This window comes from Oncorhynchus mykiss, chromosome 12 (assembly GCF_013265735.2).
Source record: "Oncorhynchus mykiss isolate Arlee chromosome 12, USDA_OmykA_1.1, whole genome shotgun sequence".
NCBI classification, from domain to species: domain Eukaryota; kingdom Metazoa; phylum Chordata; class Actinopteri; order Salmoniformes; family Salmonidae; genus Oncorhynchus; species Oncorhynchus mykiss.
The window spans coordinates 38084442-38105633 of NC_048576.1; the positions used below are offsets into that span (position 1 = coordinate 38084442).

The window sequence follows — 21192 nt, forward strand, 5'->3', positions numbered from 1 at the left end:
GGATATAGCTAGTACCGTGTCACAGAGTTCAGCAGGGTTACAGTAGCTGGGGAAAAAAAATTCTTGAGCCTTCTAGTACGGGAAGCTGTACCGCCTGCCTGATGGTAGGAGGGCAAACAGTTTGTGGCATGGATGTGAAGGGTCCCTGATGATGCCGCGCACCCTACGCAGACACCGCTTGCGCTGGAGGTCTATGATGGCAGGGAGCTGGGCACCAGTGATGTGTTGGGAGGTTTTCACCACCGATTACAGGGTCTTCCGGTCGGCCACGGTGCATCCGCCAAACCACACTGTGGCGCAGTTAGTCAGAATGCTTTCGACTGTGCAGCGGTAAAAGTTCACCAGGATCTTGGGATACAGGAGGGCCTTCTTCAGCCTCCTCAAAAAGTGCAGGCGCTGCTGCACCATTTTGACCAGGGTTGAGGTGTTGAGGGTCCAGGAGAGATCATCGGAGATGTAAACAACCCGGAATTTGAAGCTGGGCACACACTCCACCTCAGTGCCATCAATGAGAAGTGGGGCGTGGCTGCAGCCTTTAGACTTCCTGTAATCCACAATGATCTCCTTGGTTTTCTTTGCATTAAGGGCCATGTTGTTGTCAGTGCACCATGCAGCCAGGTGCTTGACCTCCTCCCTGTAGGCTGACAGTCATTGTCACTTATCAGACCTACCACCGTGGCGTCGTCTGCAAACTTGACGATGGTGTTGGATCCGTGTCGTAGGTGAAGAGGTAGTACAGGAGGGGGCTCAGCACACAGCCCTGTGGCACACCGGTGTTCATAAGAGACATTATGCAGGATTTTATATATTTGGGTCTCTCTAGTCTCTTTCTGCACCTGAAATCCACCAAGTGCTGCACTGTGTCCCCCCTTCCACAATCACAACATTCTTACTGAACAGCCTTTTGGCTTCTACCACTATGCCCTCCCTCTACATGTTATTTTATATAATCTATGGATGGGATCTCATATAGACAGGTTTGTGACTTTCCAAATCATATCCAATCAATTGGATTTACCACAGGTGGGCTCCAATCAAGTTGTAGAAACATCTCAAGGATGATCAATGGAAACAGGATGCAGCTGAGTTCAATTTCGAGTCACATAGCAAAGGGTCTGAAAACGTAAAAAATATTATTTATATACATTTGCAAAACATTAAAACAAAAAAAAACGTTTTTCACTCTATCATTATCATTTATTGAAACAATTTTAGAATAAGGCTGTAACATAACAAAATGTGGAAAAATAGAAGGGGTCTGAATACTTTCCGAATGCACTGTAGCATCAAAGTAGACAACATCACAAAAAATAATTGTGACATGTCTTATGGAAACGGCAGATATAGGATACACTTTCTAAAGATCTGTTCGACAGGGGTGTATTTTTCTTCTTTAGAACTTTCTTTATTGCGACAAAGGAATAGATGATTGACAAATCATTTTTTAAGGTACATCACACCTGCGGGACAGGTACAGGATGGCAACAACAACTGCCCGAGTTACACCAGGAACGCACAATCCCTCCATCAGTGCTCAGACTGTCCGCAATAGGCTGAGAGAGGCTGGACTGAGGGCTTGTAGGCCTGTTGTAAGGAAGGTCCTCACCAGACATCACCAGCAACAAACTCACCGTTGCAGACCAGACAGGACAGGCAAAAAGTGCTCTTCACTGACAAGTCACGGTTTTGTCTCACCAGGGGTGATGGTCGGATTTGCGTTTATCGTCGAAGGAATGAGCATTACACCGAGGCCTGTACTCTGGAACGGGATCGATTTGGAGGTGGAGGGTCCGTCATGGTCAGGGGCGGTGTGTCACAGCATCATCGGACTGAGCTTGTTGTCCTTGCAGGCAATCTCAAAGCTGTGAGTTACAGGGAAGACATCCTCCTCCCTCATGTGGTACCCTTCCTGCAGGCTCATCCTGACATGACCCTCCAGCATGGCAATGCCACTAGCCATACTGCTCTTTCTGTGCATGATTTCCTGCAAGACAGAAATGTCAGTGTTCTGCCATGGCCAGCGAAGAGCCCTGATCTCAATCCCATTGATCACGTCTGGGACCTGTTGGATCGGAGGGTGAGTGCTAGCTCCATTCCCCCCAGAAATGTCCGGGAACTTGCAGGTGCCATTGTGGAAGAGTTGGGTACCATCTCACAGGAAGAACTGGCAAATCTGGTGCAGTCCATGAGGAGGAGATGCACTGCAGTACTTAATGCAGCTGGTGGCCACACCAGATACTGACTGTTACTTTTGATTTTGACCCCCCTTTGTTCAGGGACACATTATTCAATTTATGTTAGTCACATGTCTGTGGATTTGTTCAGTTTATGCCTCAGTTGTTGAATCTTGTCATTGTCAAACAAATATTTACACATGTTAAGTTAGCTGAAAATAAACGCAGTTGACAGTGAGAGGACTTATATGGAGGTCAAGATAGCAAATGTGAAGATGGAGAACACAATGTCATTGGCTAAGTAAGGGAAGGTGACAGTGGACAAAAGGCTGTTTGCTGAAAATGAAAAGGGTGGAGAAGGTGCGAGAGAAGAATGGAAGGAACCTCATACGGCATGGTTTGAAGTCAGCTTTGTCCAAAGCAGGCCAAGGAGAGGAATCAGACCCAAGTAGCCTGAAAGGAGGACAGGGGAGATGGTCCAAGGCTGGCCTACGAAACCTCTGGGATTAACAGGGTAAAAGATGGATGAAGGAGGAGGAGATTGTGGGTGGGTTGCACCAAATTGTAATTCATTTTTGATTAGACCTAATCTAGATTTTGTAAATATAGGTTTATAATTAATCAGATGTGTTGCACCACTTAATTTTAAACCTGTATTAGTTAATCTAAAGTTAAATCACTAAACTATGATTTGTGACACATGTCATAATGGATTCCCCATAGCAACATGTTCGAATTCTATGGAAATAAACATGCACTGGTCAGTGAGTTTTCACTTCGGGCTAAATTATGTAATTAATTGCACTTTGTTGTCAAATTAGTTTGCTGGCTGGTTGAATTTTACAAACATGATAAGGCACAGAGCTAAAATTGTAAACACACTGAAAATGTGGTTAATTGTAACCTCCTCCAGTGGCAGTTCAGATTTAATCCTTAAACAAAATGTATATTTGACTTTATAATAATGGAGCAACAAGATTACATTTTATCTTGGTTTAAAGTCAAAATTAAACTTTGTTTAGAAGGATTATATTTGACTAGGATTAATTTTAAACTAGGTTTAAAGTTAGCTGCAACAAGATTAATAGATAAACCTTTTTAAGAGTTAATCCTTGTTGGTGCAATCCATCCTAAGAGTAGCATGCATGCAACAGAGGAGTGGATAATTGAGCTGAGAGAGGAGAGAGCGATAGAGGCTCTGGAAAGAGAGAAGATTAAGATTCTGTTCCTGCATGGACAAGAGGAAGTGATGGGAGTTTACAGGGAGTGGGAGAGAAAGAATAGTGAAATGGAGAGAATGCAAAGGAAGAAAGAAGAGAAGTGGGCAAAAGAGAAGAGCGAAATCGAGAAGGGGATGAAGGAGCCAGAAATAAAGCTGTACCAGCTGCAGAATGTCCTGAGGTTCAGGAATGTCAATTAAGTGTCATACTTAGGATTCAATAGATTAAATTGACTTCATGCTAGAGAATGAGTAATAATAATATCGCAGATCACTGTCTTACATGGGATTTCTCTTTCAGATGCATCATTGTGAAGGTATGGAAATTAGAAGTGCTAAGAGAGTCAGGGAGAGTCAGGAGAGGAAAGAGAGATGTTGGAGAAGAACAAAGTAAAAGAGCTGCTCAGAGCTAGAACAGAATAGAGTAAGGAACAAGTGAGGAAAAGGCCCACCTGGTGGATGTTGCGAGGAAATATAATGAAAGGACACGGAGAGAAAGGGTGAAAAAGGGTGTTGAAAAAGGCATATGGCAAATAAAATCACATGGTGTACACCCCAGACTTCAAAGTGAGGAAGATGTAACGGGGATGGAAGAGTAAATACTGTCAGCTGTCATTGGTCAAGTTCTTTCATTTAGTGGAATACTTCATAAATAAAGTAATATGCGCAGTTATCTGCCCTTATTCATTGCCATATTGAAGAAAACACACACACAAAATATAAGTATAACATGTAGATTAAAGGTGATTACGGGACAACGCAATGTATGTTAACTTTGTTGACATACTGAATATATTTGAAATACTGTATCTAACCTCGTGACGGATGAAAATCCGTTCCCATCTTGTCAAAACCTCACTCCCCTTCATCCTATTTGCTTTAGAGGCATACGCGGACCAATCAAAAAATGCCATCGTTTCATCGACTATGTGATTGACAGGTTTGTGGTTCGCTCACACCATTGGCTCACACAAAAAGAACGTGGACTGACAAACCAATGACAGATCATAAAAACTCACAGCAACTCCCCTTTAAGCCGCGTTCAAAACAACTTGGATATCTCCGACTTCCGAGAGTTCAAAACAACTTCACTCTCGGAAAAAAAACGAGCTCCGACTCGGAAAAATCTATTTGAACGGTCACCCAACTCGGAATTCTAACTCGGGAACTCAGGCCTCTTTCTAGAGCTCCGAATTTCCGAACTGAAGGTCAGTGACGTCATGATTTGACGAGTTCCCAGTTGTTTTGAACGCGGCATTTTCTCACCATGTGATGACGTGTCAAGAATGTGCCGGAAGCCTTCAGTTAGTCCAAAATGGCTTACCAGACTTTTCAGCAGGAATATTTACAGATTCCTGTTGTAACTCGGGCATACACAACTGCCTGCGTCCTCACCACCGCTGCCGTGGTAAGATAGTAGAATTTAATCTGAAACATGTTCTTGTCGGCAATTGAGACAGGGTTAGGCGTTTAGCCGTGGATGTCAGTCTGCTAACTCACTAGCTTGCTGCTTTAGCTAGCGCGTCTCTGACAAAACAGAAGTGCCAAAGACAGTACGGTAGTGCACATCAATTAGCTAGAGTGCTAGACAGCTGTGTTTGTGTCGCCACATAATTGTTATTGACTGTAGTTGGGCTGTCACCGACCTTGATCGAATTGACCAAATGTTTGCAATGGTCAGTAGCTAGCTAAATTGACTATGCAGCTGGTAGCGAAACTTCTCAATGTATGATTATCTGTGAGCACAAGTGCATCTCGTAACGTTTACATTGCTGTTTTTTGTGCGGTTTACTGCCGCAATCAAAACAACTGGGAACTCGAAGGTCTCGGACTTCTGTGCGTTCAAAACAACTGGGAACTCGCGAAAAAAGAGCTCCGATAGAGATCTTTTTTTAATGATATTCAACTCGGAATTCCGACACAAACTCGGGCGTCTTTCTATAATTACCGACCTGAATATCACTAACATAATGATTTGAATGGCTCACGAGTGGCACAGCGGTCTAAGGCACTGCATCTCAGTGCAAGAGGGGTCGCTACATTTCCTGGTTCGAATCCATCCGGCCGTGGTTGGGAGTCCTTTAGGGCGGTGCACAATTAGCCAATCGTCGTCCAGGTTTGGCCGGGGTAGGCGGTCATTGTAAATAAGACTTTCCGAGTTCAATAAATCTTACATTTTAAAATAAAAATGTATCTATTTTTCTGAGTTCCCAGTTGTTTTGAACTAGCTAGCAAGACATCCATGCTAATAGGCAAGTCAGATCTCTCCTCCTAGTGGACTGTTTAATCAGGCTCTAGGCTGCTATTTTCGATTATTTTAACTAGTTCTTAGGTGGAAAAGTACCCAATTGCCATACTTGAGTGAAAGTAAAGATGCCTTAATAGAAAATGACTTACTTGAGCAAAAGTATTTGGGTTTTAAATATACTTAAGTATCATAAGTAAATGCAATTTCTAAATATACTTAAGTATCAAATCATTTCAAATTCCTTATATTGAGCAAACCAGAAGGCACTTTTTTTTTTTAAACGTATAGCCAGGTGCACACTCCAACACTTAGACATCATTTACAAATTAAGCATTTGTATTTAGTGATTCTGCCAGATCAGATGCAGTAGGGATGACCAGGGATGTTCTCTTGATAAGTGTGTAAATTTGACTATTTTCATGTCCTGCTAAGCATTCAATGTGTGATGAGTACTTTTGTGTTTCAGGGAAAATGTATGGAATAAAAAGTACATTACTTTCTTTAGGAATGTAGTGAAGTAAAAGTTGCCAAATATAAAGCGTAATGTACAGATATGTAAAGATACTTTTTTTTGTAAGTACTCTACACCACTGTATGGAAAATGATATATTCAGGTTGTTAAAAATAAATGTATTTATACAATGTTTGCTTTCAATCTTCAATAGCTCTTAAGACAGTGTGCCATGCCAAATCATATATAATGAGCTTCAAAAGTATTGGGACAATGACAATTTTTATTTTGGCTCTGTATTCAAACTCTTTGGATTAAAGTGCAGACTGTCAGCTTTCATTTGAGGGTAATTTCATCCATATCGGTTGAACTGTTTCAAAATTACAGCATTTTCTGTTCATAGACCAAAAAGTATAGGGACAAATTCACTTACGTATGTTAAAGTAGTCAAAAGTTTAGTATTTGGTCCCATATTTCTAGCACATCGAGCTTGTGACTCTACAAACTTGTTGGATGCATTTGTGTTGTGCCTACAACAAAGTCTCTTGCATAGTTTGTTTTGTTTCAGTATGTTGCATTGAAAGTGGCTATTGTGTTGATTCGATCACAATTACCACAGTAAATGGAAATGTTGATAGTGTTAACTAACAGAACTTCAACTTTCTAGTTTTCCCCATCTTGTGCTTCCCCACGGAGAGAGAACATTGCTGTATCTTTTTTATTTGAAAGATTCTTTCTCGCTGATATGAAAGATTTATTTTATTTATTTTACCTTTATTTAACTAGGCAAGTCAGTTAAGAACAAATTCTTATTTTCAATGACGGCCTAGGAACAATGGGTTAACTGCCTTGTTCTTGAGGCGGCAGGGTAGCCTGATGGTTAGTGGTGGACTAGTAACCGAAAAGTTGCAAGATCAAATCCCCGAGATGACAAGGTAAAAATCTGTTGTTCTGCCTCTGAACAGGCACTGTTCCTAGGCAGTCATTGAAAATGCGAATTTGTTCTTAACTGACTTGCCTAGTTAAATAAAGGTAAAAAAATACATTACTACCCCAACGCTCTAACCACTAGGCTACCCTGCTGCCCCAGTCAAAGATGAGGACCATGTGTTTCGAAAACCCGTTTCGCAAGCGATGATTATGGACGTTAAAACACAGCGTCGGAACTGTAGGTCACACGGCCTGCCGTGGGCGACGATAACCGCTGAAAACCACACGGAGAGAAGGGTTTTCGAAAGCTACCGTTTACCTTAGTTAAAGAGTTGCAGTTTGTTAGCTGCTGTTTAAAAGACTGTCAAGACTTGACTTAGCGTTTTCTGGCAAAAGATGAATCATCAGGTAGAACAGGTGAACTATTGATTCTAATGAAGACACTTTCTTTGCTCTCACCCTCAGCAATTAGAACTCATCACACCTTTCCAACTATACTTCAATCCTGATTTGATACTAAGGAATTATCAGGTGAGTACATGCAATTTGTCATTTGTATGATATACAAATATTTAAAAAATAAAAATGTAATTAAATCAAAACATTTATTTTAGAGTTTTTAATCTTAGGCCTGCTGTGTATAAGCGTAGCAGTTACAAAAAAATGGAGATGCAAGGTTGACGGATTTCTCTGTTCTGTCTTGTAGGTATGGAGACTCATAACCAACTTTCTATTTTTTGGTCCAGTTGGCTTCAACTTCCTTTTCAATATGATTTTTTTGTATCCTTTTTCTGTTGCACATGTCTTGCCCTGAGTGTACTTGTGAAATGTATATTTTGTGTCCCTTTGATTGGAAGCACTATGCGACTCATAAAATACTTGAACAAGGCGAGCCATGTTTAATTTATTTTTAATCATGACAACTGTCTAATCATAGTGAATTATAGGTTTAGTATTTGCTTTGCCCTTGCCAGATTACCTTAACCGTTGGCTTCCAGGTACCGATACTGTCGTATGCTGGAGGAGGGCTCTTTCAGGGGCCGCACCGCTGACTTTGTCTTTATGTTCCTCTTCGGTGGCCTTCTGATGACTGTATCCTTGTAACACTGTTACTTTCATGGTCTTAGTTGATACCGCAGGAGTCGAGACATGTTCAGCACCACATAGACTTAATGTACCTGTATTTGACATTCTTAGCAAGCTTCTGATTGAGCTCTTACTAAGGCCTGCTGTTGTATAATGTTGTATGTGTGTACAGGAAATATGTAGGCCTATGCTATCCACAGGTGCCTTAATGAGAAGCTCTTACGCAAGTCACATTCCTTGCCACCTGAATATATATATATATATATATATATATATATATATTTTTTTTAAATTTTTTATTTATTTATTTATTTATTTATTGATTGTTAGGCTAGTTGTCAAACCTGAGAATCAATTGGTTGATTGTCTGCAGTTGGCGACAGGTAGCCTAGAGGTTAAGAGCTTTGCACCAGTAACCGAATGGTCGATGGTTCGAATCCTCGAGCCGACAAGGGGGGGAAATCGACCCTTATGCCGCCGACGTCAGTTAAGTCAGCCCCCCGCACCGCTCTGATTCAGAGGGGTTGGGTTAAATGCAGAATACACATCTTGGTTGAATGCATTCAGTTGTGCAACTGACTAGGTATCCCCTTTCCTAAGTTAGGGTAAATCAACTTGAATAATGCTGTATGCCACAATTCAATCCACCAATCACTTTTTTTTCTCAGTAAGCACAAAGATATTTGGCACCTTTGTGAGTCTGGTGTTCTTGGGCCAAGCCTTCACCATCATGCTGGTGTACGTGTGGAGCAGGCGTAACCCCAACGTTCGCATGAACTTCTTTGGCCTGCTGAACTTTCAGGCACCCTTTCTACCTTGGGTGCTCATGGGATTCTCTCTGCTGCTGGGCAACTCCATCATTGTGGATTTACTAGGTACCAGTCGCTCTAACCACCATAGCACATTTCTGTAATGCATCAATGTTATTAAGGACTTGAAGATCAAAAATGTTGTTGCCTTATTGACCATTGAGGAGTGGTGACTAGTCGGGTCAATGCTGTGTTCCCTTCCCTAAGGTATCGCTGTGGGTCATGTGTACTTCTTTCTGGAAGATGTGTTCCCAAACCAGCCAGGTGGTGGCAGATGGCTCAAGACTCCGTTTTTTCTGTAAGTTTGGTATGGTTCTAGTACAGTCCAATAATGAATTTGTCTTATGATAGAAACTGCAGTGTTTACCCCATGAGTCTGCTGAGAGATGGTGATGTTGCTGGAGAGATGGGGGGCACAAACAAATAGCAGTAAGCTTGATACAGAGTTAACAATAGTTACTAATATATGGAAATTGCCAACATTAACAATGTTGTAACCAATGTTTTGACATGGTGTTCTGAAGGTATGCTGTCCTTGCGAGTGGTCGTGACAATGTTGTCTATGCTGATTGGTATTATTCCAGAAAAGGAAGGGCACATCAATAACTCTTAATAAAAGTATAAATATACCATCCATTTATCAGATGAGTAAAGAATGTTTGTACAGTTGAAGTTGGAAGTTTACATACACTTAGGTTGGAGTCATTAAAACTCGTTTTTCAACCACTCCACAAATTTCTTGTTGAGAAACTAGTTTTGGCAAGTCAGTTAGGACATCTACTTTGTGTATGACACAAGTAATTTTTCCAACAATTGTTTAGACAGATTATTTAAATTATAATTCACCGTATCACAATTCCAGTGGGTCAGAAGTTTACATACACTAAGTTGACTGTGCCTTCAAAGAGCTTGGAAAATTCCAGAAAATGATGTCATGGCTTTAGAAGCTTTTGAACATCATTTGAGTCAATTGGAGGTTTACCTGTGAGGTATTTCAAGGCCTACCTTCAAACTCAGTGCCTCTTTGCTTGACATCATGGGGAAATCAGCCAAGACCTCAGAATAAAAATTGTAGACCTCCACAAGTCTGGTTCATCCTTGGGAGCAATTTCCAAATGCCTGAAGGTACCAAGTTCATCTGTACAAACAATAGTACGCAAGTTTAAACACCATGGGACCACGCAGCCGTCATACCGCTCAGGAAGGAGACTCGTTCTGTCTCCTAGAGATGAACGTACTTTGGTGTGAAAAGTGCAAATCAATCCCAGAACAACCGCAAAGGACCTTGTGAAGATGCTGGAGGAAACAGGTACAAAATATCTATATCCACAGTAAAACGAGTCCTATGTTAACATAACCTGAAAGGCCGCTCAGCAAGGAAGAAGCCACTGCTCCAAAACCGCCATAAAGCCAGACTACAGTTTGCAACTGCACATGGGGACAAATATTGTACTTTTTGAAGAAATGTCCTCTGGTCTGATGAAACAAAAATAGAACTGTTTGGCCATCATGACCATTGTTATGTTTGAAGGAAAAATGGAAGTTTGCAAGCCGAAGAACACCATCCCAACCATGAAGCACGGGGGTGGCAGCATCATGTTGTGGGTGTGCTTTGCTGCAGGAGGGACTGGTGCACTTCACAAAATAGATGGCATTATGAGGCAGGAAAAGGATGTGGATATATTGAAGCAACATCTCAAGACATCAGTCAGGAAGTTAAAGCTTGGTCGCAAATAGGTCTTCCAAATGGACAATGACCCCAAGCACACTTCCAAAGTTGTGGCAAAATGGCTTAAGGACAACAAAGTCAAGGTATTGGTGTCGCCTTCACAAAGCCCTGACCTCAATCCCATAGAAAATTTGTGGGCAGAACTGAAAAAGTGTGTGTGTGAGCACACCTGACTCAGTTACACCAGCTCTGTCAAGAGGAATGGGCCAAAATTCACTCTACTTATTGTGGGAAGCTTGTGGAAGGCTACACAAAATGTTTGACCCAAGTTAAACAATTTTAAAGGCAGTGTTACCAAATACTAATTGAGTGTATGTAAACTTCTGACCCACTGGGAATGTGATGAAAGAAATAAAAGCTGAAATAAATATTTCTCTCTACTATTATTCTGACATTTCACATTCTTAAAATAAAGTGGTGATCCTAACTGACCCAAGACAGAATTTTTACTGGGATTAAATGTCAGGAATTGTGAAAAGCTGACTTTAAATGTATTTGGCTAAGGTGTATGTAAACTTCTGACTTCAACTGTATGTATGCATCTTAAGCATTTTGCACTGTTTTGTTTGGTATACAGTGCATTTGGAAAGTATTCAGACCCCTTGACTTTTTACATGTTTTGTTACAGCCTTATTCTAAAATTGATTGAATTGTTTTGTTTTTCTCATCAATCTACATACAATAACCCATAATGACGAAGCAAAAACAGGTTTAGATTTTTGTGCAAAACAAATAAGAAATAACCATTTACATAAGTATTCAGACCCTTTACTCAGTACTTTGAAGCACCTTTGGCAGCGATTACAGCCTCAAAGATTCTTTGGTATTACGATATAAGCTTGGCACACTTGTATTTGGGGAGTTTCTCACATTTTTCTATGCAGATTCTCTAAAGCTCTGTTAGGTTGGATGGGGAGTGTCGCTGCACAGCTATTTTTAGTTCTCTCCAGAATTGTTCAAGTCCAGGCTCTTTCTGGATCATTCAGAGACTTGTCCCGAAACCACTCCTGCGTTGTCTTGGCTGTGTGCAAGGAGTTCAATTTTGTTTTCATCAGACCAGAGAATCTTGTTTCTCGTGGTCTGAGAGTCTTTAGGTGCCATTTGGCAAACTCCAAGCCGGCTGTCATGTGCATTTTACTGAGGAGTGGCTTCCGTCTGGCCACTCTACCATAAAGGCCTGATTGGTGGAGTGCTGCAGAGATGGTTGTTCTTCTGAAAGGTTCTCCCTTCTCCACAGTCACCTCCCTGACCAAGGCCCTTCTCCCCCGATATCTCAGTTTGGCTGGGCAGCCAGCTCTTGGAAGAGTCTTGGTGGTCGCAAACTAATTCCATTTAAGAATGATGGAGGCCACTGTGTTCTTAGGGACCTTCAATGCTGCAGAAATGTTTTGGTACCCTTCCCCGGATCTGTGTCTCGACATAATCCTGTCTTGGAGGTCTACGGACAATTCCTTCGACCTCATGGCTTGGTTTTTGCTCTGACATGCACTGTCATCCGTGGGACCTTTTTTATATTGACAGGTGTGTGCCTTTCCGTATCATGTCCAATCAATTGAATTTACCACAGATGGACTCCAAGTTGTAGAAACATCTCAAGGATGCTCAATGGAAACAGGATGCACCTGAGCTTAATTTCGAGTCGCTTAGCAAAGAGTCTGAATACTTATGTAAATAAGGTATGTTTTTTTTATAAAAATATATATATACTTTTTGCTTTGTCATTATGGGGTAGTGTGTGTGTGTGTGTGGACTGATGAGGGAAAACAATTTAATCAATTTTAGAGTAAGGCTGCAACATAACAAAATGTGGAAAAAGTTGAGGGGTCTGAATATTTTCGCAAATGCACTGTATGTAGATCCTTTACCTGTCTCTGTAATTCTCTCTCTCACAGTAAGATGCTGTTTGACACTCCAGAGGAGGATGCCAACTACAACCCTCTTCCCGAAGAGCGTCCGGGGGGGTTCGCCTGGGGAGAGGGACAGCGCCTCGGGGGTTAATCTAGCCCCCCACCACAGGATCACTTTATAATGGACCTTTCCTCAGTGAGAGACCGAGGGACAAACTTGGTCTTTTTTTCCGACTTGTTTCTCTAGTTCTGGATGGAAAACGCCAATCTCCAACCAGAGCTTTTCGGAGATTGTTGTGTGACTTGCATCTCCCTCAAACTGTTCAATAAGCCAGACTGTCACTTTAAGACCACATGAGTGGACGTAACAGGAAGTGACTTTTGATGGTTAACCTTTGGTTGCGTTGAGATTTGGCTTTATCTCTGTGGGGAAAAAATGAGGCTCAACAATATTGTCAAATGATGGGAAACAGTGGAAAAAATCTGAATGAATGAATTCAGATTGAGTGTTTTCTTTTACTTTTTAAAAAGAATAAACGTGTGGCATATGTAGATAATGCTGGATATATTTTCTTTGTAAATTTTCTGCAGTGTTGCATCAGTTGAAGCAAGTTTTTCTGTAAGGAGTTCCATAATGAAATTAGAAATGTATTCAGTCATTTGATTCCAGTACCAAAAGAGTGCTTGGATGCACTAGGATCAACAATGTGAGAACGCTTACGTAACTTACATTGTTTATTGCAACTGTAGAAAACATGTACTGTGGACAAATCAAACAAGCATACGTTACTCTATAGTACTGCCCTCATTGCAGTGTGGAGGGAAGGGGAAGTCAATTTGACCGACCATTGTGTTGCATGCCAGGCTTCTAGGCTCGACAAGACTAGCCATTTTGAAACCCCTGCAACAAACCCTTCAGTATTCAAATTGAAACTAAACGGCTTCTCTTTTTTTTAAAGTTTCGGTTACATACAGTAAGTAGTATACGCTTCACTTTTTTGCAGTTCTTTACCTTTATGGCAGGGCTTATAGATTTCCATTTGTATTTTAATCAATACAGATTTTGAAATGCCTATTGTTTGTTTCATTGTCAATAACCAGAGGATCTAATCTTTAACTTTGCAAAATTAAGTTTTCACTGGTGGACAAGGAAAGTCACCTTTTTCACCCATTTCTATTCTTACACTCTATATCCGATCTGTTGGAAACCTTTTACAGTTATTGGTTTCATAAAACATGGCAAGGTCTGCTGCTTCATGATCCATAGTGAGCTAAGAGCATAAGTACACAGTTGTAAACACAATCTAACATCGATGATTCCTAGAACTACAGGGTTTTAACAACTGTATGCTGGTTTGTAAACTCAGCAAGCCTCGGAGGTTACTACTTAGATGTAAAGACTGAGTAAAATGATTAAATATACCACTTCACTTGTGTTGATTCCTGATACAACTGGTTTGGTCTATGGGATTTAAAAAGTTAGCAAAACCAGCACCATTGACAATCATATGGTACTAGGTAATCACTAAGATTGTTAATTTTCTGTGCACCATTATATTATGTTCAATATTCAATTGAAACTACACAGCTTTATTTTTTTCTGCTAACTACAGCCTAATAGTTTCAGTTACATAGTATACCCTGAAACACAATTAAATTGTGTTGAATTCTTAAGTAAGAAATTGTCCATTGTTAAAAGAGATCTTTTTGGTAAATACCAGAAAACTATACTTTAGTCTTATGCAAACTGGTAAAGCATTACCAAATAAATTATTTAAACATGAAGCCGTATCAGCTAAGGGATAGTCGTATTTCTGCAGAACATCTATTTTTGGCTAGTAGGAGTATACATTACATATGTACCACAACAGTGTCTTTAGTATAGTCTCCGTTGCCTCTGGCTTTATCCCAGATCATCATAGTCCTCCTCGATCTGGCAGTCTGCTCCGATGTCATCGTAGTCCTCTGGAAGGCTGTCATTGTCCTTACACACTAGTGTCTCTGTGTGATGGTACGGTGGAGGAGGGGCATTGTCATCTACTTTCACATAGTCAGGTAGCCCTACAAGGTTCTCATAGCTTTCAGTCTCTGGAAAGCAAAGACGCACATTATTGACAGTTGAGGCTGACGTTGTTGTTACTGTGTGGGCTTAAAAGGTTCCTATTGTGAATGTTTCAACACAACAGCTTATCCTTGTGTAATATTACTCCCAATGTGTGCTTATGATTGCATTTCAAGGCTTATTGAATTAAATCTGATGCTTACTGGGACAGGATGTGAGAAACTGAGTCCTGGGTGGTAAAGGAGGCAAATCATCCTCCAGATCTTTGAGATGATATTTGCTGCTCCTGGATGGGGGAAAAACCGGAGAAATTAGATCTCCACTTTGGAAAATACTTTTTACAAAACCCCTCCCTTCCCTGGACTACTAAGAATGCTTAAAACAACTCGCATAAATTGAATCAAAGGTTTGAGGAATAGAGGACCAAACTTGTGGTTTTAATTGTGATAATGAATGATGAGGCAACAAATTCAACCACTATAAGTGTCAATAGAAATGTAGGTTACATCAGCTGAAAATAGTGCAAGAGACTTACTGGGCATAATACTGAGGCGTAGTGTGACTTGGTGTATTTGTATTGTATTGTTCAGCAGCTGTAGAAAAGATAAGACAGCTGATACAATACTTTGAAAAGACAGTTCATATAAGTAGAGATAAATGGATCTGTAACGCTCACAATAATGCTTCTGATGTAATGGTGTAATTGAAAATACTTACCTTTCTTGGAAATACACTTGTTGATAAGAAAGAAGATGAGACCTATTACCATGGAAACAAAAATCATTCCAAGAACCACCCACAGCCAGAAGAGATGCCGTAAAGGTTCCATGAGTGATCTAGTCCACAGTGCACAAAAGAGCCCAAATATACATGTAAGTAGTTGATGATGACCTCTCACAAAATTCCATAGAAATGGCTTCTTGAAAGAGGTATAACTTGTTAAAAAAGAAATGTTTGATTGCACATAATTTTAACATGTTCAACTTCATAAAACAACACATTTCCCTAAGTGCCAAATAAAATAACAGGTTTGACTGTAACAGGGTTGACAATTTCATGTTAAATCAGCCATCAAGCCCCTTGTGATGGGGAATCAAAGCTTGTTGTGTGCAACAGGGAGTGGCAATTGAATGCAAGCTACACAAAGAATAAATAAATAATGTCTAGCCTGTCTATGGGTAACAGGGTTGATGTGTTATGCTCGACGTGCTCAGTTTCCCACCACAAAACACCAGAAAATGGCCATAAAGAGTAAAACCAGGTTACTTGCGTTTAATGTGAATGGACTATTACAGTGCATTCGAAAAATATTCAGACCCCTTGACTTTTTCCACATTTTGTTACATTACAGTCTTATTCTAAAATTATTCTAAAAAGTACACAACACTCCATAATGATAAAGCAAAAACTGTTTTGAAATTTCAATCCAAAATTCAATATAAAAAATGTAAATATCACATTTACCTACAGTTGAAGTCGGAAGTTTACATACACCTTAGCCAAATATATTTAAACTCAGTTTTTCACAATTCCTGACACTTAATCCTAATAAACATTCCCTGTCTTAGGTCAGTTAGGATCACCACTTTATTTAAAGAATGTGAAATGTCAGAATAATAATAGAGAGTGATTTATTTCAGCTTTCATTTCTTTCATCACATTCCCAGTGGGTCAGAAGTTTATGTACACTCAATTAGTATTTGGTAACACTGCCTTTAAATTGTTTAACTTGGGTCAAATGTTTCGGGCAGTCTTCCACAGGATTCCCGCAATAAGTTGGATGAATCTTGGCCCATTCCTCCTGACAGAGCTGATGTAACTGAATCAGGTTTGTAGGCCTCCTTGCTCGCACATGATCTTTCAGTTCTGCCCACACATTTTCCATAGGATTGAGGTCAGGGCTTTGTGATGGCCACTCCAATACCTTGACTTTGTTGTCCTTAAGCCATTTTGCCACAACATTGGAAGTAGGCTTGGGGTCGTTGTCCATTTGGAAGACCCATTTGCGACCAAGCTTTAACTTCCTGACTGATGTCTTGAGATGTTTCTTCAATATATACACAATTTTCCTGCTTCATGATGCCATCTATTTTGTGAAGTGCACCAGTCCCTCTTGCAGCAAAGCACCCCCACAACATGATGCTGCCACCCCTGTGCTTCACGGTTGGGATGGTGTTCTTTGGCTTGCAAGATTCCCCCTTTTTCCTCCAAACATAGCAATGGTCATTATGGCCAAACAGTTCTATTTTTGTTTCATCAGACCAGAGGACATTTCTCCAAAAAGTATGATCTTTGTTCCAATGTGCAGTTACAAACCGTAGTCTAACTTTTTTATGGCGGTTTTGAAGCAGTGGCTTCTTCCTTGCTGAGCGGACTTTCAGGTTATGTCGATATAGGACTCGTTTTACTGTGGATATAGATATTTTGTACCTGTTTCCTCCAGCATCTTCACAAGGTCCTTTGCTGTTGTTCTGGGATTGATTTACACTTTTCGCACCAAAGTACATTCGTCTCTAGGAGACCGAACGCGTCTCCTTCCTGAGCTGTATGACGGCTGCGTGGTCCCATGGTGTTTATACTTGCGTACTATTGTTTGTACAGATGAACGTGGCACCATCAGGCATTTGGAAATTGCTCCCAAGGATGAACCAGACTTGTGGAGGTCTACAATGTTTTTCTGAGGTCTTTTGATTTTCCCATGATGTCAAGCAAAGACGCACTGAGTTTGAAGATAGGCAATTTGACATATTTGTTGTACCTGTGCCTGTGGATGTATTTCAAGGCCTATCAGAAGCTTCTAAAGACATTACATAATTTTCTGGAATTTTCCAAGCTGTTTAAAGGCACAGTCAACTTAGTGTATGTTAACTTCTGACCCACTGGAATTGTGATTAAGTGAAATAATCTGTCTGTAAACAATTGTTGTAAAAATGACTTGCCAAAACTAACCGACTTGCCAAAACTACAGTTTGTTACCAATACATTTGTGGAATGGTTGAAAAGCAAGTTTTAATGACTACAACCTAAGTGTATGTAAACTTCCGAGTCCAACTGTAATTATTCAGACGCTTTACTCAGTACTTTGTTGAAGCACATTTAGCAGCAATTAGAGCCTCGAGTCTTCTTGGGTATGACGCTACAAGCTTGGCACACCTGTATCTGGGGAGTTTCTCACATTCTTCTCTGTAGATCCTCTCAAGCTCTGTCAGGTTGGATGGAGAGCGCCGCTGCACAGCTATTTTCAGGGTTCAAGTCCGGTTCTGGCTGGGCCACTCAATGCTGCAGAATTTTTTTTGTACCCTTTCCTAGATCTGTATCTCGACACAATCCTGTCTCGGACCTCTACGGACAATTCCTTCGACCTCATGACTTGGTTTTTGCCTGAAATGCACTGTCAACTGTGGGACCTTTTATATTGACAGGTGTGTGCCTTTCCAAATCATTTACAATCAATTGCATTTACCACAGGTGGACTCCAAGTTGTAGAAACCTCCTAAGGATGATCAATGGAAACAGAACGCACCTGAGCTCAATTTAAAGTCTCCTAGCAAAGGGTCTGAATACTTATGTAAATAAGGTATTTAAAAAATAAATTAATCGAAAAACCTGTTTACGCTTGTCATTATGGTGTATTGTGTGTAGATTGATGAGGAAAAACTTTTTTTAAATCCATTTTAGAATAAGGCTGTAACGTGACACCATTTGGAAAAAGGGAATGCAAATGCACTGTAGATGCTCAATGTTTCTTTTGCAAAACATATTTGAAAAAGGATTAGTTGCACTATATTAAAATTAGAGTTCAGCTCACATAACAGGATTAATCTTAAAATGAGGGACAGACGTAAACGAATCACTAATCTCATGAAATAAAGAAAAATCTTCAGAAATGACTGTCAAATCAACAAAATAACTATGACGTTACAAACTTGGTGAAATGTTAGGTTGAAGTGGGTTAAATCTTGCTAGAAGTCACAGAGGGTGCACGGGTGGGAAATGTCAAGATACTAAAACGTTTCTGCTTTAGCATGTCTTTGTGGAACGACCTAATACAACTAAATAACTGATGGGCACCTACATCAACATAGTTCTGCATTTCTGCCTTTTCTCCATGAAATGTCACTTCCTCATTTCTGAACTGGCCAAGTCTTGTGGTTATTTTAGCCTACACTGTATAAGAGCAGTGTTGACATGCCACTTATTACTGTCATTGTTTTCCATTGAAGCAGACTGTTTTATCTCTATAATTGATCAATAAAAACGGTGTAGACAATTTGTACTAAACTAAAGGGGAAAAGTATTTGATTTTTACATAATAAATCTCATTCTTCTGTTTTTTTGACAGTCACGCTCAATCCTGAGCACCTTTACATGCACCTAATACTACATTTATTTCTTAGCTGTAATGAAAGTTAAGTTCATACATTTCCCATGTACTGTGTTTGCCACAGACACAGCTGGTAAATGGTACTAATTCACACTTATCTCTGTGACCAGAGTTTGATGTAAATGGCCGATGTTTATCAGACAACATGCACAACATCCTTTCACAGCTGCATACCTTTTTATAGAACTAAATAACTTCCGGCAATGTACTTTTTCTAAGAAGTTCTAGTCTGAGAGAGAGATGATGTATTCACAATTTTAAAGGTGTTGCAGAGTAGGCTGCTGTTAAATTGTTATTTATTTATTCTATTTTAAATGAATAATAAATACATAAATGATAAATAAGACCTTTATGGTAGTAAACTACCATTACCAACAGTAATTATCATACAAAATAAACCCCCAACCTGCCTCCATAGGTTATGGTTATTCTTATAAATTAACATATAGTTATTTTTTCAACACTATAATCAAACAATAACAATATCACCTATTGCATTTATTGAACAATTAGGTTCTATGGTCAGCACAGTTTTATAGTACGCCATAGCCTAGAAGAAAATATTTTGCTGACAATGAAGTATTTCTTTGTTCTTATGACAATAGAATACACCTCTCAAATAGATGGCACATGCCTTACCTTACAAGGAAAGTCGAACAGCTGAAAATTAGGATTGTGTGGGTCAATGATATTCTTAGTTCTAAACTGTGTACAGAAGATAGGGAGACTCTTATGGGACCATGATTCACTTCTGAGGTCTGAGGCTTCAGCCAACTCATTTCCTCTCAGTCATATTAAAGGAACTACCCACACCCATCACTCTGCTGCATGCAGTGTGTGTGTGTGTGTGATAAAGGGAAAATGAATAAAAGGACCGATAAGGTCTACCATGTGCCGTGGTTATTAAGCAATGCTGCTGCAACCTCGTGTTGGAAAGTTGCGAATCGGAATAGTCAAACTCAAATGTGTTTTTTTCAGCTGGGAGTAAGATATGCACAGAAGCTGTCTGATAGCCTGTCTCTGGTTTGATCAGTCCAATAACATGGAGGTCTTTGACCATTTACAAGCTGCAGTTTTTTTGTTGACTTATTATCGTTCTTGCCAACATACTCAGATGTATCATTTGTCAATAGAGATCCCCATGCCGATGACTCGTTCCACGGCATTGATCATCAGTTTGACCATGAGCCACAGAGTCAACTAACGGTCAACTAATCAAATCAAATCATATTGTATTGGTCACATACACATGGTTAGCAGATGTTATTGCTTGTGCTTTAATTCTGACAGTGCAGCAATATCTAAAATGTAATCTAACAATTTCACAACTACCCAATACACACAAATCTAAGTAAAGGAATGAAATAAGAATATATACATATAAATACATGGATGCGCAATGACAGAGCGGCATAGGCAAGATGCAATGGATGGTATAAAATACAGTACATACGCATGAGATGAGTGATGCAAGATATGTAAACATTATTAAAGTGGCATTATTAAAGTGACTAGTGATCCATTTACTAAAGTGGCCAATGATTTCAAGTCTGTATGTAGCCAGCAGCCTCTCTGTGTTAGTGATGCCTGTTTAACAGTCCCTCGGTCCCAGCTTTGATGCACTTGTACTGACCTTGATTTCTGGATGGTAGCGGGGTGAATATGCAGTGGCTCGGTGGTTGTTGTCCTTGATCATTCTTTTGGCCTTCTTGTGACATTGGGTGCTGTAGGTGTCCTGGAGGGCATGTAGTTTGCCCCTGGTGATGCGATGTGCAGACCACAACACCCTCTGGAGAGCATTACAGTTGTGGGTGGTGCAGTTGCCATACCAGGCGGTGATACAGTCCGACCAGATGCTCTCAATTATGCATCTATAAAAGTTTGTGAGGGTTTTAGGTGACAAGACAAATTTCTTCAGTCTCCTGAGGTTGAAGAGGCACTGAATGCTGAGCTATAGTCAATTAATAGAATCAATTTATGGATCCACTAAGGTAGGGTCATCAAGAGAATGGTTGTCAATATGATCTGATTTGTTAGCTAGTTGCTATGAAGGATTCAGAAAGCACACTATATATAAAAAAAAAGGGTGAAAATGGCGCTGGAGGGGATGGCTGCCATTTTACAGGCTACTAACCAACTGTGCTATTTTGTTTGTTTTTTCACATTGTTTGTAACTGTTTTTGTACATAAAGTTGCTGCTACCATCTCTTATGTCCGAAAACAGCTTCTAGACATCAGAACACAGATTACTCA

General features: G+C 40.1%; 2 protein-coding genes across 2 annotated transcripts; one reads left to right on the forward strand and one right to left on the reverse strand.

The window, feature by feature from the left end:
• The first annotated feature begins 4578 nt into the window (after positions 1-4578).
• Positions 4579-13903, forward strand: derl2 (derlin 2). Its single transcript, XM_021623684.2, has 7 exons — positions 4579-4801; positions 7488-7553; positions 7729-7802; positions 8021-8114; positions 8788-8983; positions 9125-9215; positions 12539-13903. Exons 1-7 carry the CDS (start codon positions 4709-4711, stop codon positions 12642-12644), a joined length of 720 nt encoding a protein of 239 aa, XP_021479359.1. The 5' UTR covers positions 4579-4708; the 3' UTR covers positions 12645-13903.
• LOC110537557 lies at positions 12539-19733 on the reverse strand. The gene is made up of 5 exons (XM_021623685.2): positions 19579-19733; positions 15273-15391; positions 15091-15148; positions 14759-14841; positions 12539-14581 (listed from the first exon to the last, which is right to left on the reverse strand). Exons 1-5 carry the CDS (start codon positions 19716-19718, stop codon positions 14397-14399), a joined length of 585 nt encoding a protein of 194 aa, XP_021479360.2. The 5' UTR covers positions 19719-19733; the 3' UTR covers positions 12539-14396.
• Between the last annotated feature and the right edge of the window lie 1459 nt (positions 19734-21192).

What these genes read in the sequence shown, in the direction of transcription:
- derl2 (XM_021623684.2), top strand. Translation starts at nt 4,709, where the DNA reads ATGGCTTACCAGACTTTTCAGCAGGAATATTTACAGATTCCTGTTGTA. An exon ending in TCGGTGGCCTTCTGATGACT is followed by an intron (nt 8,115 to 8,787) that starts GTATCCTTGTAA and finishes GTAAGCACAAAG; the next exon opens with ATATTTGGCACCTTTGTGAG. An exon ending in CTCAAGACTCCGTTTTTTCT is followed by an intron (nt 9,216 to 12,538) that starts GTAAGTTTGGTA and finishes TCTCTCTCACAG; the next exon opens with TAAGATGCTGTTTGACACTC.
- LOC110537557 (XM_021623685.2), bottom strand. Translation starts at nt 19,718, where the DNA reads ATGAGTTGGCTGAAGCCTCAGACCTCAGAAGTGAATCATGGTCCCATA. An exon ending in TGTTCGACTTTCCTTGTAAG is followed by an intron (nt 15,392 to 19,578) that starts GTAAGGCATGTG and finishes ACTGTGGACTAG; the next exon opens with ATCACTCATGGAACCTTTAC. An exon ending in ACGCCTCAGTATTATGCCCA is followed by an intron (nt 14,842 to 15,090) that starts GTAAGTCTCTTG and finishes TCCCCCATCCAG; the next exon opens with GAGCAGCAAATATCATCTCA.